General features: G+C 38.9%; 1 protein-coding gene across 2 annotated transcripts in view; it reads right to left on the minus strand.

Moving 5' to 3' along the window:
• CFAP47 (cilia and flagella associated protein 47) overlaps positions 1 to 16,307 on the minus strand; it is a 194,532-nt gene that overhangs the window by 120,051 nt on the left and 58,174 nt on the right. For both annotated transcript variants that reach the window (XM_060273534.1, XM_060273533.1), the window contains exons 34-40: positions 12,598 to 12,695; positions 10,920 to 11,036; positions 9,459 to 9,593; positions 8,436 to 8,548; positions 6,232 to 6,382; positions 4,224 to 4,312; positions 3,107 to 3,193 (exon numbers count right to left, since the gene is read on the minus strand). In XM_060273534.1, coding sequence (XP_060129517.1) covers positions 3,107 to 3,193; positions 4,224 to 4,312; positions 6,232 to 6,382; positions 8,436 to 8,548; positions 9,459 to 9,593; positions 10,920 to 11,036; positions 12,598 to 12,695 — 790 coding nt within the window. The remainder of the gene's footprint in view (positions 1 to 3,106; positions 3,194 to 4,223; positions 4,313 to 6,231; positions 6,383 to 8,435; positions 8,549 to 9,458; positions 9,594 to 10,919; positions 11,037 to 12,597; positions 12,696 to 16,307) is intronic.

The following is a 16,307-nucleotide window of genomic DNA, read 5'->3' on the forward strand; positions in this document are numbered from 1 at the left end:
TTTTATATTCCTTTATGGCAGCTATTTCTCTTATACTTATTTTCATTTTCAGTATACTTTCTCTCCATGTGAAAAGGTATAATGTCCCTCTATGACTTGGCTTACCTCCTAACATCAATGTAAACAAAAGAATATAACACAAATGTCATAGTGAAACCTTGAAACTCCTGTGTTTGATATCCTGTATCTTGTTCTTAGCCTGATGCCCCTTTTATTTGTTATGCTGTGGATTCTGATCTTTTGATGACTGAGTAAAATCTCCTAGTTTTATCTTATATAGTATTAAAACCCATATTATTCCATACTGATCACAGGTGAGGTAATATTATGAGTATTTAAACCAGCTTGCGGTTTAACAGCAGTACTGCCACCATACAGGCATATGGTAAAATATAATAAAGTGGAACCCCAAATGCATTTGGGGGCTAAAGATGGGTTCCAGAACTGAAAAAAATTATGAGACTACTATCTAAACTATGCCTTTGACTTTGTGCCATGTCAAAGGTTGAGTAGTGATACAAAAATGACAGTACTGCACTTATGTTTCTATATCATACCTAATCAATCATGCATAAAAGTAAAAAAAGAAAATCATGGGTAATGCCTGCTCACACAAAAAATGACACTAAAGGCCTATTGGCTTCACAAAACGTATTTCATGATACTTTGGTTCCTGGCTACATTTGATCACAGTAGGATTAAGAGACAAATATTCAAATTTCACTGTCTGAATAGGTCAATCTAGAAGCCATCACAACGGATAAGGCAATTATACAGCAACTTGTATCCAACTATATTCTACTCAGAATAGGCCCATTGAAATTGTGGACCTAAGTTATTCATGCCTATTAATGTCATTATGTATGTTATTCAAGACAGTAATCAGCTGCAGAACATACAAGTCACACTAATTTCTTGCTATTATCTAACTGTGGAACAGGATTACATTTTCCATAATTAAACCTTGCAGCAGAATAATGAAATTAGCAATGTTAGGGTTAATGTGAGCTTCATCAGTTATAAAGACTATAAAGAAGAAGAAGAAGAAGAAGAAGAAGAAGAAGAAGAAGAAGAAGAAGAAGAAGAAGAAGAAGAAGAAGAAGAAGAAGAGGAAGAAGAAGAAGAAGAGGAAGAAGAAGAAGAAGAAGAAGAAGAGGAAGAAGAAGAAGAAGAAGAAGAAGAAGAAGAAGAAGAAGAAGAAGAAGAAGAAGAAGAAGAAGAAGAAGAAGAGGAAGAAGAAGAGGAAGAAGAAGAGGAAGAAGAAGAAGAAGAGGAAGAAGAAGAAGAAGAAGAGGAAGAAGAAGAAGAAGAGGAAGAAGAAGAGGAAGAAGAAGAAGAAGAAGAAGAAGAAGAAGAAGAAGAAGAAGAAGAAGAAGAAGAAGAAGAAGAAGAAGAAGAAGAAGCATATATTTTAATGAATTGCCTTCAAAGAGAAGACTTTCATATACAGTCATACCTCGGTTTAAGTATGCTTCGGTTTGAGTACTTTCAGTTTAAGTACTCCGCGGACCTGCCTGGAAAGGATTAATCCACTTTCCATTACTTTCAATGGGAAAGTTCACTTCAGGTTAAGTACGCTTCAGGTTAAGTACAGACTTCCGGAACCAATTGTGTACTTAAACCAAGGTACAACTGCATTGGTAAACCACACCAAGGAACTTAGGTTATAGCAGGGATTCTCAATTTGCATTTCCTCCTGCCCCCAATTCTAGGAGGATCTTTAAAACAGTCACGCCTTTTCAATGGACTAGAATTTTCTTAGCTTCCACCTATTTCAAACAGTTTTCAGAAACCTCTTATAGGAAAATAAAAAAATTCCTTCAGTAGCACCTTAAAGACCAACTAAGTTTATATTTTGGTATGAGCTTTCGTGTGCATGCACACTTCTTCAGATACCAAAATATAAACTTAGTTGGTCTTTAAGGTGCTACTGAAGGAATTTTTTTATTTTGCTTCGACTCAGACCAACACGGCTACCTACCTGTAACTCTTATAGGAATACAGTGAGGTAAATAAATTTACTAAGTACAATGTGATAGTTTCTTTTTACCTCATATATGGAAAGTTACCATTGTGGAAAGGATGGCTATACCACATATAACAGAAGTTAATAATACTGAAATATTCCATCCGTAATCAGGTACAAAGTGAATGTTCGATGCATATATAAGATTTTTCAACCACAGAATTTCAGTAAATATAGATGAGGAGATATCAATGTAAACCCCATTCACAGAAACTGCTGGTGCTAAGCTATTGATGGAGAGGAGGTCATGCTTTTGTCCTCAGCAAGGTAGCTCACACAGGAACTTCACACAGGAGCTATTGAGTTATAGTTACCTCAACTTTCTAAGCATCTGGATAGAGTTCACATTGTGCTAGCAGAAAAGTTCTGACTGTGCAAGCAAATCAACTTGCTAGACAGAATGATCCCCTTCCTCCTTGCCTACATGCTATTCTGTGGGGTCTCCTGACCCCCCAAGCCCAATATTGGGGGGGAGGGGGAAAGCAACACTGCGCAAGTGGAACCCCTTGCCCAGGGCTTCTGCCGATAGGCAAGATTCACCTAGCAAACCTCATTATTTCTATAATGACCAATATACACAAGGAATGTCTGCTGCTTTAAAAAGACAAGCGTGAGGTTGGTCCTTCCTCTCACCCATTAAACCAGAATGGGGGGTGTAAGAAACACAGTGCATATGCACGCACACATGTACCATTCCTTTGTATAATTACACTCTTGCAGGATTCCTTCATTTAACTGCTACTATAAGTGTCATAGTGCAATAACCTACTAAAGGTAAAGGTAAAGGGACCCCTGACCATTAGGTTCAGTCGTGATCGACTCTGGGGTTGCGGCGCTCATCTCGCATTATTGGCCGAGGGAGCCGGCGTACAGCTTCCAGGTCATGTGGCCAGCATGACTAAGCCGCTTCTGGTGAACCAGAGCAGCCCACGGAAACGCTGTATACCTTCCCACTGTAGCAGTACCTATTTATCTGCTTGCACTTTGACATGCTTTCGAACTGCTAAGGAAGTATAAAAAGATACGACAGAATTATATTATCTCTCACTGAGCTGCGAGTTAATAACTTTGAAAACTTACATTTTCGTTTTATCTTGTTTAATATGGCTGAGTTGATCCAAGTTCTCTGGCTCAGTGATGCAACTGGTTGATTCAACTAAAATGATACTAAAAATATTTCCAGTTTAGCAAAAAGCCTACAATATTTAAAGGTAATAAAACAAACAATTTACAAAAATAGGAATACAGCAACACTTGAGCTACCCATCCCAAAGTCTGCAAAAATACTTTAATAAGCAAACCTAAGCATTTTGTTCATGTACTTTTTACCTAGACAACAGAATCCTTGGAGAGATGAGCCCTACCCAAGGTGTCCCTCCCAGCTTATAAAAGCAGTTGTTGGGAGACTGCTGGAGTGGGTAATGGGAATAATGAATGCTTCTTTAAATCAAGGCAGAGTCCCACCTCAATATCTAAAAGAAGCAGTGGTGAAATGTCTTCTTTATAAGAACAAAAACTTCCAGGTATTCCAAAGTTCTGGATAACTTTCAGCCTTTTCTGTGGCTGTTCCCATATTGTGGAATTTCCTCCCAAGAGAGATTAGAGTAGCTCCCTCCATACTATCTTTCCACTGGCAGGCTAAGACCTCTGTATTCAGACAGGCTGTGGAATTCTAGGTGCAGATGATGTTGACCAATCAGCATTTTAATGTTGGTTTTAAATGCTTTATTGTATTTTATCTATTGTTTTTAACTAGTTAGTTTTTATTATTTTGTATTTTATATTGCTGTTTTAAAACTCTTAAATCTGAAAATTTCTTTTCCAGGGTGATTACAGCCTCTAGCCAACCTCTTAGAGACAAATAAAATGGCATAAACCTCTGCAGCCAGAAAAGTTGAATGCCTATGGCCAAAAGCATCATTTTGGGGAGAAAAAGTCAAAGCTAATGTATCATCAGGTTATTGCATATTTAGGATGCAAAATCCTTTAAAACAACTAAAAAATTTAACACAGATAAATTTAATAATGCATGCCTGGGAAACCATTCATTTCTTTATAATTCAGAGCATTTTATCTGTGTCCTGGTAAATGATGACATTTACTGGTTTTTAATGTTTAAAGCAAAAACAGAAAATTATGGAAAGAAGTAATATACAGAACTGCCTAGAAACCAAACCATTTCAATCTAATGTGATACCTGAATGGCCCATCCATTTCGAAAGGACTAATAACATGCAGATTTAATTCATTTAGTTCATAACATGGAGATTTGCATTTTAATACACCCTGTAAGTAAATGAAATAGGCATTAGTTTTATAGCTCACAATTCAGAGTTAATTATATTTTTAAATAATCTGACCTTTTTGTTTTCTTTCTCTCTCTCTCTCTCTCTCTCTCTCTCTCACACACACACACACACACACACACACACACACACACACACACTGGTTAATGGCAGTGCAATGCACACTTCAAAAAGTGTAAAGTTCTGTCAATAAAATATTCATAGAAATGTTAAAAGGCAAAAGAGCCCCTTTCCAACAAATACAGATGGGGGCGAAGAAATGTTGGCTCCCTAGAGTTGGCACACCCAGTGGGAGTTGACCCTTCTCTTCTCCTTTTACCCTTACATCTGACTTCTCTCATTCCCCCTGGACTAGCTAGGAGCTCTCTGCAGGAGGGCATCTGTTGCTGTCTTCCAAAGGATGACTCTTTCTATTTTTAATAGAAAATGGTGGATTTACAAGGAACACGTGAGCCAGTGGTTGTGGAGAGGCAGTTTCATCTTGTGTTTCTGATAACCAACTACTTCAGCTATTGTGCACAGACCGTTTACTAAATAACCCCTTCTCTCTGATAGGGCTGCCTGCCAATTCCTGGAAGCACACCTCTAGGTTGCAGCAAAGAAGCCAAGCATTTTCCATCTCCAATTTCTGTTTACCACAAGAAAGGAAAACTAATATTAGAGTCTCAATTCTCTTACCTCTTCCTATTTTCCATAATTCCATTTCCTTGCCTGTCTCTGATTCTCACAAGATGAGGGAAAGGATGACTTTGTATATAACCTTTCACCCTTCATAATTCTTTCACTCTTCCCAACGGAAAGCTAAGTCTCTATGTCTCTTAACTCCAAACTCCATATAAAGCAACTTTCTACCCTCTGGTCTCTCCCTTCTTCGCAACAGTAACTAAAGGTGTGCTCCAGGCAACTTGTGGCTGGGTTATCCCGTGCAATGGATTCTTGGCCCTTTTTCTTCTGTATGTTTCTCTGGTGGCATTTCAGTGCCTGTTTGTTGCTTCTAAAGCATTTTATACTGTACTGTACTTGCATTTCTTACCATTCAACCATACTTCTTTTATAAATAAATATTATTACAACTGCAACAACAGTTTAGTTATTGCTAACTCTCCAGAGCAACCACACTAATATTGTCTCCTTACTGGTCAGTGCTAAATCCCTCAAAGTAAGAAAGGTATTCAAAGCCAATGCAGTTTGGTTTGTGCACAACTGTCTCTAGCAAGAATCAAAAGAGGAGCATTGCTAATTCCCCAAATCAGCACTTCCTGTGAATACCCATGTAAAATTCATGTTCAGACATGAGCGGAACTGGCCAACAGTGAGGAAACTTTTTTCAGCCTGAGGGACACATTCCTTCATGGTTAATATTCAGGGTCTGCAAGGCAGTGATGAGCAGGGCCAAAGCAGGCAGGGCCAAAATTGAGGGACACACATTCACTCGCTGCTCTCCAGCCTCCAGCAATTAAGCTTCAAACGAGCATGTTAACATTTTGTGGTGTGGGGCACCATTTTTGGCTGGGCAACACAGTGCCCAGGGAGAGTTAGCTCTTTCCAGCTGGGATCCCTCCTCCTCAAAAAATATACCTCTCACAGCAATTGGGCTTTTTTCAAGCCTGTTAAATGGGAGGCTGGGCAAAAAGGTGCATGGTGTGTGGTGGATTGGGATGTTCCACTTAAGCATCTGAACCATGGACCACTGGTTCCTCAGCCCTGTTTTAATTATGCAATAGATATTTCAGCATCTTCAATAATCTTTAAACATGGACTCACTATATAATATCTTAGGGTGTTTGCTATCTGAAACAAACAATAAATATGGCCTATTATTCTATAACACACATGAAAACTTGATTCTAATGGACTACAGAATTTATCAAGTTTACCCATTAAGCGCATAATACCTACAGCAGGTTTAATACGACTGATCTTTGTCATCAAGGAGAAAGCCATAGTAGCCCCAACCACTCCAGTTAAAGCCTTTGTAATAAGTAACAGCACAGCTTCAGCAGGATGCAGGAAGCGACTAGTAAACTCCACGTTTATGGTTGTTTGGCTCCTAAGTCAGGAAATACAGCAATACGTTTTGTAATGGCATTATGGCAAAGTCTTTCCCAGAATAAATCACAAAATGGTAAAATAAATATTTCAAATCTAGTAAAAGTATGTATTGAATATATATTTGACAAAAGAAGAACATTGGGGGGGGGAATAAGCCTTACAAGCCCTAGAAAAGAATCCTGAATAGTAAAATAAAAATAAAAAATGAACAGAATACCACTGACTAAAACTGGCACAGAAAGATTTGTGTAAGCCATTAAAATTAAACCTAAAGTAAAATTTACATTATTTATAAATTTCTGAATAAAATTTATACCAAGTTATTTGCTTTCTGTTCAAATTAGTATTTAATTTATTTTCACCAGATGCTCTAGAGTTCTTTTTCTGGATCTGGTATTAAATGGGGCCCAGAGACATGTTGGGAAAATTAAGACACGAAGCAATGGGAGCCCCACTGTTGCTTTGCTTTGCAGTGTGCTCAGCCACCCACAATATATAAAATGTGGTGTGACTATGTGGGGGTCCAAGGGATGTGTCCCTAGTTGCCATGCCTATGCAAGCTGAGCTGTAGGAGACAAGTGTAGGATACAATCAGTTTATCTACAAAGCTCAGTTTCTATTATTTTCTTCATCCTTTTAAAGCACTTGTTTTAAATATTTTATACAGTTCATCCAGACCTTAGTTGATAATCATGAACAGGTGATTTTAGAAAACAAACATCTTTTCAAGTACATTATTGTTCTAACTTCATGCTGTATTAACTCTGGAGAAAACATAGCTAAATGTATTGACAAAGTGCTGTTTAGGAGGTTATGTCAACGACTTCTTAAACTCCCAATTTTATCAACCTTTAAAAACGAGAGATTTAAGCAAGTCGCTTACATGAAATTATTTTTATTGACTAAAAATAACCTACTGTGCTAAAATGTCAAAAAGCAGGATGCACTAGAGTTGGCAAAATTCCATACAGTTAGAAAATAAAGCTTTTTATTATTTTTATAGAATTTTACAAAGCAGACGGGGAAAGGAAAAGAAAACACAGCTTACTTATCTATAAGCTTATTTACACAACATCTTATATCCTTATATTCTTATTTCTTCCGACTTGGAAGATTACCTCGGATTGCTTAAATTAATGAGGAGGAGTTGTATACTTCATGTAGCTCAACATGAAGTCTTCAACTTCATGTTGAAGACAACCCATGGTACCAGGAGTCAAATACATTGTGTGAAGGTAGTACAAAACATTTGAGGGCTAGTCATCCTTTGTTTCTATTATGGGAGGTACTAAGGAATATAAGATGAGGAAGTTTAAGAAGGGAGGGAGATCAACATATTCCCCTTAATTTCTCCCCATGCTCCCTCTTGCTCCTCCACAACACTGCAAATGCCCCCTTTGGCTGCATCCACTTCCATCTGACCCCTCTCCAATTCCTCCTCCTCTCCAGCTTCATTTTCTCCATCACCAGAGCCCTAAAATTGTCTCACACATAAGCACTTAACTTAAAAATAAAATAAAGATAGTCATAAGTTAATAAAGAGCAACAGGAGCTGAATTATAGAAATCTTAAGGTTTCAGACATATTTTTCCCCATTGAAGGTTAATTTTGTACCATCACTTTGTTTTGAAGCAATTCTGATTAATACAAAGTACAGCAGGGGGTGATCTGTGTTGCTCAACCTATTGAACTATTTGCAAGAAACGTAAAATGGCAATTTGAAGAGGAAGAGCTCCTTATTGGAATCCATTTAGAGATCAAGCACCGGGGGAAAGCTTTTACATAGCATTTGCTGCTTTACCCCGATCTGGTTCAGACATAATACATCATGGGCTCACACACTCCCTCCACTCCTCATACTTGAGAGGGAAAGCCAGCAAGTGAAAAGGGATTATACAAGCCCATAGCATGCTTCTAATATACACTGTGATTTGAAACCTGGGAACATTATGTCTCATCCAGACACCTGCTGTTCTGCAAAATATCCTACAAAAGATAAAGAAGGAATAGAGACTATCTCATTCAGTAAAACAAAATGGAAGGCTACTTACTTTGGGGGAATGGTGACCATATTTCCTTTAGGTAATGAAAAATCAGCACATTCTCTTCCTAAAATTGTAGCAGTGTAAACCAACGGCTTGATACTTGGGTTTTTTAACTGTATCTGTTGCAAATAAATAAACAAATAACATTTTATTTTATTTCTATCCCACCTTTCCTGAAAGCTCTCACCAGATAGTTTATTCTAGAATGTTCTTAAACACAACACCACAAATAGTGGTATTGTGAACAAATAGTGTAATAAAATAATGCCAGGTAGGGGTGTGTTATTCATGTAGCAATAAAATCAATAAAAAGCTTGTGTGTGAGAGGAAAAAGTATTTAGATTCTGTTTAAAGGCCACTAGGCAGAGGGCCAGGCTTGCTCCTGGTAAACATTGTCTTGATGGACTTTTAGTGTCAGCCCAGAGCAGGACCTCTGAAACTGATATTAAGAGCCCAGGAAGGTTCAAGCAAAAACCATGCAAGATCTCGGTTTATTTTGCACAATATTCTGTTGTCAGTACAATGTAGCACATTGGGAAGTACAGGGCTCCTTATCACCAGTGATAACACTAATGGATGGCTGTAATGTCTGAGCTGCCATGTTCCAGAAAGCCACTCCAAGTAGGAATTGTCCTGCTACATGGGGAAAAGATTGCCTTTCATCCAGCACTGAAATATTGTGGAAATATATGCAACACATAATCAGTGGTATTTATATAGTGCATCTATTAAGGTCTTGTTCACATATCATGGTAAACCATAGCTAATGGTTTGCCATGATCATGCCCTTCGCATCTGTTTTGCTCCTCTCTGCTCATGCACAGAGGAAGAAGCAACAATCCCAAAAATTGATCAGTAAGCCAAACCATGTATACAGAGCCTGAATTGTGGGGAGAGAAACAAACCACAATCCTAGTTCAAACATAATACTAAACCAGCGATTAAAGTTTTGTTTCCTCCCAGCACAAGGAACCCACAATGTAATTTCCTTAAGGAGTCACTTAAAAGTAGAAAAAAAACAGTTAGTACCTTTCTAACAACAGTACCATGAAGCGGACCAGCAAACTCGACAGATTTCTTAGGTAAATACTGGGGAAGCCACTCATATAAATAGACACAAAGCATAAGCATTGTGATTGGATTTGGATCACAAATGTCTGTAGCCTAATTTCAAAGAGATACAGAGTAAGTTCATGCTGTGGATAAAGATCCCCCCACCAAAGCTTATAAATGAAGGAGTTTCAATATCAAGTTATCATCTTGACCAATGATTTTTCATACATAACGGAACAAGAAAAGCAAAGGGTAAATCCTAGACACAAGAATTTAAGCTTTCAAACACCAAGACATAGAAAGTATATTTCACTGAGAAACAGAGAATAAATTTTACTTTCATTGTGTTGTAATAAATTGCATGGCTGCTGAAAATGAGGATTGTAGAACTACTTTAGCTAATAGAGATTACATTTTCACCAAGTTTCAACATAAAAACATATTTACATTGTCACAGAGATCTATCATTTACATTTTACTAAATTATTGAAGCTGCAAGGTATTCTACAAAACAAGCATTCTGAAATTCAGCGGATGCAGTTATTCACAGATACTGATTTAGGACTAAATGTATCCACCCTTCCATTACTGCATCCCACATCATTTAGAATACCTCAGTAAAAAAAAAAGGATTAACCAGTTCACATAATTGGTTCATTAATAATCTCATAAAATATGGCACCATTCATGGCAGTAAAAGTACAATGCAGCTTTCTGCAATTAGAGTAAAGCAGATGAATATCACAACTGTTAATATATATTTTTATTTGCAGGGCAGAAATGCACTCTCTAACCCAATGGATTTTATGGTAATTTGGGTTTAAAATGCAAGTAAATGACTGAATCTAGCAAGGCCATTTGTTTAGCATTCAGATTCTGTATGAAGGTAACCATTATTTTTCTATGCATAAACCAAAATATATATTACATTTCCAGCCCCTTTGTTCAACTGTGTTGATTCACCTCAAGTCTGAGCTACAATTCAGTGGCAAACTTTCTGATTTGCTTTGCTAATTTAACAGCTGCAGTGAGGTAAAAGGTTGATGCCCAATAGTAAGAGCCCATGTTTTGCATGTAGAAGTCTCAGGTTCAATCCCTAACATGTTCAGGTAAGGGGATGTGGCAGGCCCATGCAGAGGGGGGTGGGCAGCCGGCTAACCTTGCCTCAGGCCTCGGAGAGCTAAGCCAGTTAGGGAGCCCTGCCAGGGACCACCTGCACAAATCTGGGCCTCTCTGCTGGGGTAGCCAAAAAGGGGGGGGAGCTCCTCCACCCTGGCCAGTAGGCACCCACAGTGCCCTTTTAAGATTGCCCTGTTCAAATAGTTTTACTCAATGCCTTTTAGCAAGGCCATTATGAAAAGTTAACTTACTTATCCCAATATACAAGAATAAAGAACAAAACCGTTCATAGACCATTCATAACTTAGATCCACTTACCAGTACATGTATGTCAAGGCTTATTGCATGAAAAGCATTTACAAGAATCAGGCAATTGTGAAGGCATTCTTCGGAAGTTTGTGGATTAGTGTACATATTCACAAAGTGCGTTGAAATCTGCAGATGAGATTTAAAAAGCAACTCCTTCTAAATAATCTTAGTAAATAGGTCCTAGTTCAGGATTTGGAATCAACATTCCTATTTGATACTTTCTGATTTCCTTGCACATCAGGCTCTCTACTGCCTTGTCTTCAAGAGCTCACACATTTCCATTAAAAAAAAACAGTTGGTCCTTTTCTTTGTTCCTTTGAACATTGTGGCACTACACACCTTGATGACACCTTATTCAGAAAGGTGCAGTTTTACGTTGCTGCACTCCCTCACCTCAATTCCTCACTTACTGTTGCTGCCACTCCAAGAATCACACCAAAGCTGGCTTACTGCATGTCAGAACAGTGGCTCATCAAGACCACTACTGTCTGCTATGACTGACAGTTGCTCGCCAATGTCTCAAAGGTCATTCCTAGCATGGCCACCTGGGATTCTTTCAGCTGGAGATTCTGGGGACCGAAATGGCAATGTACAGCAACACAAAGTAGGTGCTACACTACACCCCATTTGCTTCATCAGGACATAGCTGCCAAGTCATCCCTTTTTTAAAGGGATTTTCCCTTATGCTGAATAAGCTTCCTCGCGAGAAAAGGGAAAACTTGGCAGCTATGCATCAGGAACCTCCAAAACAAAGTGATTTGGTCAGTAGAAAACCACTTAGTCAGTTTACTCAATTACCTAATTGACAAGCTTTTCCAGTAGGAAAAAAAGGTCTCTGCCTTAGGTGTTCATTTTATGTTGTTGTTAAATCTGTCTTCTGGGGTGGGGTTACAGCTTTTAAAACTATTTAAAGCTGTTTTTATGGTTTGCTTGTAAATGACTTTGAGACATATGTGAAAAGCAATTAATTAATTACCAACTCCAACCAACTCCTGTGTTTTCATATCTACTTAATGGCTTCCATTCACACTATGAATTTACTGTAGAGGTAAATTTAGAACCCACTGTGGGACAAGAATCTGGAGATCATGCACCGGTTCCAGTGTGTATTTATTTAGCTGCAGCCATAAGCAAAGACAAAACAAAGGACACTTTACCCAACAGAGAGATTGTGAAATATGGCACTATAATACAATTTGGATTGGAAGTGGAAGAGATTAGGAACAGACAATGGAATAGAGTAAGAGTACAAAATGGCAATGAGGGAACACATAGAATGCATTTAGGGTGGTTAAGAAAAGTGGGTCTTGATGATGGGCATGAAGCAGAAATACAGCTTTAAATGAAGGGAGAAGGGAGAGCCTAGGGAGAAGGATGTTACAAGGCAGAGACTCGAATGAAAGACTCAGATAACAGAAGCTATTAAGTTATGAGTCTGAGCACTGTGAAGGAAGAAAAGGAAAGATTAGGGAGAAGATAAAATAGGTAGCTGGCACAATAGCAAAATGAGAGATGGATAACTTATTATTTCCCTCCTGTTCAAGCTCAAGGTGATCATGGCATTTTTTATTTTTTATTTTCTATCAATTGTCTATCAATACATTGAACACTGATTTCTCTTATGCAACACAAGTATTTTAAAACTAGCAAATAATGTTTCCATCAAAATAGTGAAAAACTTTCTTACCAAATAAGGGCAATATCTGGCTACTTGTGCAGCAAGGACAAGGCCATCAAGCAGATCTTTATCAAAGTTTACTATCCATCTTGTAGGTGGAATATCACCTGTTTGAAATGAGAATTTAATGTTTTCCCCTGAAGAATCTGTGAGCCTATTCTGACAAAACTCCTGCATTTTTTCCTTGTGAAAAAATCGTATTATAAACATAGTACAATATTTCAAGTATGTCTACCCAATCTTCCTAGATAAATGGTAGTTTAATTCTCTCCTGCAATGTCCCCTCACCAAATTATGTTGGTAGGCTTTCAGTTCTCAGACATCTTCATTGTCCTTTAGAATGAAGATCACATGAAGCCCAACTACATCAGATCCTGCAAATAGATCTATAGACTGATCTATAGACAGGCTATTCATCACATGGAAGTATTTATAGATAAGCATTCATTTGAATTTTCTATTGGCAAATGATGCATGTATGTTACCCTAAAATGGCTCTCTCTTTTTTGGGAAAATCTCCTAAAGTAAAGGTAAAGGACCCCTGACAGTTAAGTCCCGCTGCAGATGATTCTGGGGTTGCGGCACTCATCTCGCTTTACAGGCTGAGGAAGCCGGTGTTTGTCTGCAGTTTTTCTGGGTCATGTGGCCAGCATGACTAAGCCGCTTCTGGCGCAACAGAACACCGAAACCAAAGCAGTGCACGGAAACGCCATTTACGTTCCTGCCAGAGCGGTACCTATTTATCTACTTGCACTGGCGTGCTTTTGAACTGCTAGGTTGGCAGGAGCTGGGACCGAGCAATGGGAGCTCACCCCATCACGGGGATTCGAACCACCAACCTTCTGATTGGCAAGTCCAAGAGGCTCAGTGGTTTAGACCACAGCACCACCCTCATCCCACTCTTATATATACACCATACCTAAAGCTCAAAATTGCTAGACACAGATTGTTCATTAGCACTCAAACTCAAGAAGCACTCTTAAAGTACTTATTTGGAGCTAGTTCTCTAACAAATGAAATATTTTATTATGTAAATAAAACAACAGATTCCATTTACTGATGCCCAGCTAAGCTGACTAGTTTTACCTCTGCTTCCCTTTTTTATTTTTTGCTATCTCAGCCCTAACAATTATTTGCTTTTCATGTGCAATGCAAATGCATTAATTAGAACCCCCATATGTCTTAATTGACAATTATGTTACTCGGCTTTAATAATTAACACATCAGCACTTAGAATATTTACCACCCAAAATTGCATTGCACTAGAGTCATAGGTAAACACCATAATGAATTAAAATGTAACCCAATTCCAAAACCCAGCCCTGGAAATTTTTAATATTTAAAAGTAATTAGAAGGTTTCAGCTGCACTGAAAGGTTGAGCAAAGCTATTGCAAAATTAATAAAGGAGCATGGGGTTTATGTCACTCTATGCAATAATTGTCATTAAATAGTCAGCTGGTAGTCATGGTGACCTAAAATTGCCCCCAAGACTCTTATTCACAGCATTGTACCCAGCAGTCCCACCCTTTAAAAATCAAATTGTATGTATGATTCCCACAAAGTTCTAACTGCTTTATAAATGTGTGTTGTATTTTATATGTATTTTGTTGATTTACTCTTAAACTATGTGTTTTGGTCTACGTTGTAACTTTAGAATTGTTTAGACAGACAACTGCAAAATTATGTATTTGCAAAATACATAATTTTTAAAAAATTTCAATCGGGCATATGCAGTTCAATGTTGAGTGAATTCATATGAGAAAAAACCTTCATTGACCAAAATCAGACGGGGCAAGGATGGCTTGTTGCCTTGCTATCAAAAGTGCCTTCTCGCCAACATTACAATTACTGGTGGACAAGCCAATAGCAGTGAAGAGGAGAAACTGCAACTGCAGCTTACTTGCCCATTCACCATCTTCCTCTGGAAAGCAAAAGGGAACTGGGCCCCATCTTCATGATGGAAGAGGATCTGAAAGCAGCCACTTCTGTTTCTTGTCTCTGTTCTTGATGTGGGCTTGATCTGAACAAGTGGGCAACTGAGCACATGCTGATGGCACTGAGGACAAGGAGGAGGCTCCAGTCCCGTTGTGCTGGGATCTTTGCAGCTACCTAAGGATCCCAATCCCTGATGCTGGCCTAGTTCTCATCTATCAGAAATATTCTGCTGACTATCCTGTTTAGACTGTTGTCAACATTCATTGCTACACAGCCAAGATTTTGGACATTACACTGAATACCCAACATTTTATGAATTTTGAAGTTTACATAAGGATACTGACAGTCCCTGGTAAATATTGTAAATATCTGAATACAGCTTCTTATTTTTCAGAAATAAAAATCATCTGGGATTGTTAGCAAATTTTAGATAGATATTCATGTTAATATGCATATAACACCTGTATACCCTGACCATATTTCAGGTTCTGAGATCAGATGCACCCACTCTTCCAAAAAGATTTAATAAAAATATTTTACTACTAAATTCACACTACAAAGAGGTACATAATTCATAGCAGAAATGTCACTTAGCATTTAAGATTATCTCCTTCTGACTTTTGAAGTAAAAGTCTCGGAAGGCATAAACAAACCTTCCATTAGTAGTCCCAAACTGCTTTTGTAGCATGGGTAAAAAAATTATTTAAACAAGTTTTTAAAGGCTTCTAAAGTTTATGATGGCTTGGATGAGTGTCAGAGCTTAAGAGATTATCACTGTGGGGGAAAATCTATACAGTATAGAAAAGAACTTTGTTTAGTGCTCTTGTAGCAACAAAGAGCCTGAGAACATAACATAAGGCAACATCAAGAAAAGAAGGTACAGCACATGCAAGATCAAACTTATGACCGGTCATTTTACCCGACATCTCAATAGTATCCAGTTCAAAGATTTTATTTCAATGCATGGAACTAAAGGTGCTTTTTGCTCCAACTCACTAAAGAGCAATGCTATTATGCGGTGCTAGACTTTCAAGTAGAATTGCTACCTGACTGGTTTTAATGGGTTCTTTAAAACAAGCAAACGAAAGCAGTTCTCAGACAGCTGAACCGTAGAAGCCCTCAAGCGTTCTGCATGTTCAGGCTGCAGAACCAGAGGAATCCATGCAGGCAATCTGCTCATGCAGGGTTTTCAGTGACACAGGACATTACTAACGGGGGCGCGGGGCATGGATATCCTTTAAATTCTGGCTTGCTCTTGACCAGAGGCGGAGCTAGCTGCTCCAGCACCTGGAGCAGTACACATGCTGTGCGCTTGGAGGCAGGACAATGGGGGTGGGGCAAGTGTCCAAGGAGGGTGTGGCCTCAGTGAGCATCCCGGGGGGGGAGATGCCTGAGGGGGCAGCTGCCCATGGGGTGGAGCGAACCGCCCATGGCAGGCTGCTTCCTGGGGGTAGGGAGGCATGCCGCTTTGCCAGCAGCCTTCCTCCCTTCCCTCTTCCTTTTGACAGCTCGAGAGAGGCTTCCCCTGCCCCGGAAGTAGCCCGGGAGTGGGGGGGGGGCAATGGTGCGCCACCCACCCACCCACAACTCCCAATCCTCCTGTGAGCTGTCAAAATGAAGGGGGAAGGCCACTGGCAAGGCGGTACAGCTCCGCCCCTTCCCAAATAGTTGGAACTGAAATAAATGGGAGGATAGAACTGAACTGGAAGAGAAGGGAGTGGAGGAGAAGAAAAAAGGAACATATGAGCCTGAATGGCACTGTCAATCTCTTAACCATGGAGAC

The sequence above is a fragment of the Zootoca vivipara genome, chromosome 4 (assembly GCF_963506605.1).
Source record: "Zootoca vivipara chromosome 4, rZooViv1.1, whole genome shotgun sequence".
NCBI lineage: Eukaryota > Metazoa > Chordata > Lepidosauria > Squamata > Lacertidae > Zootoca > Zootoca vivipara.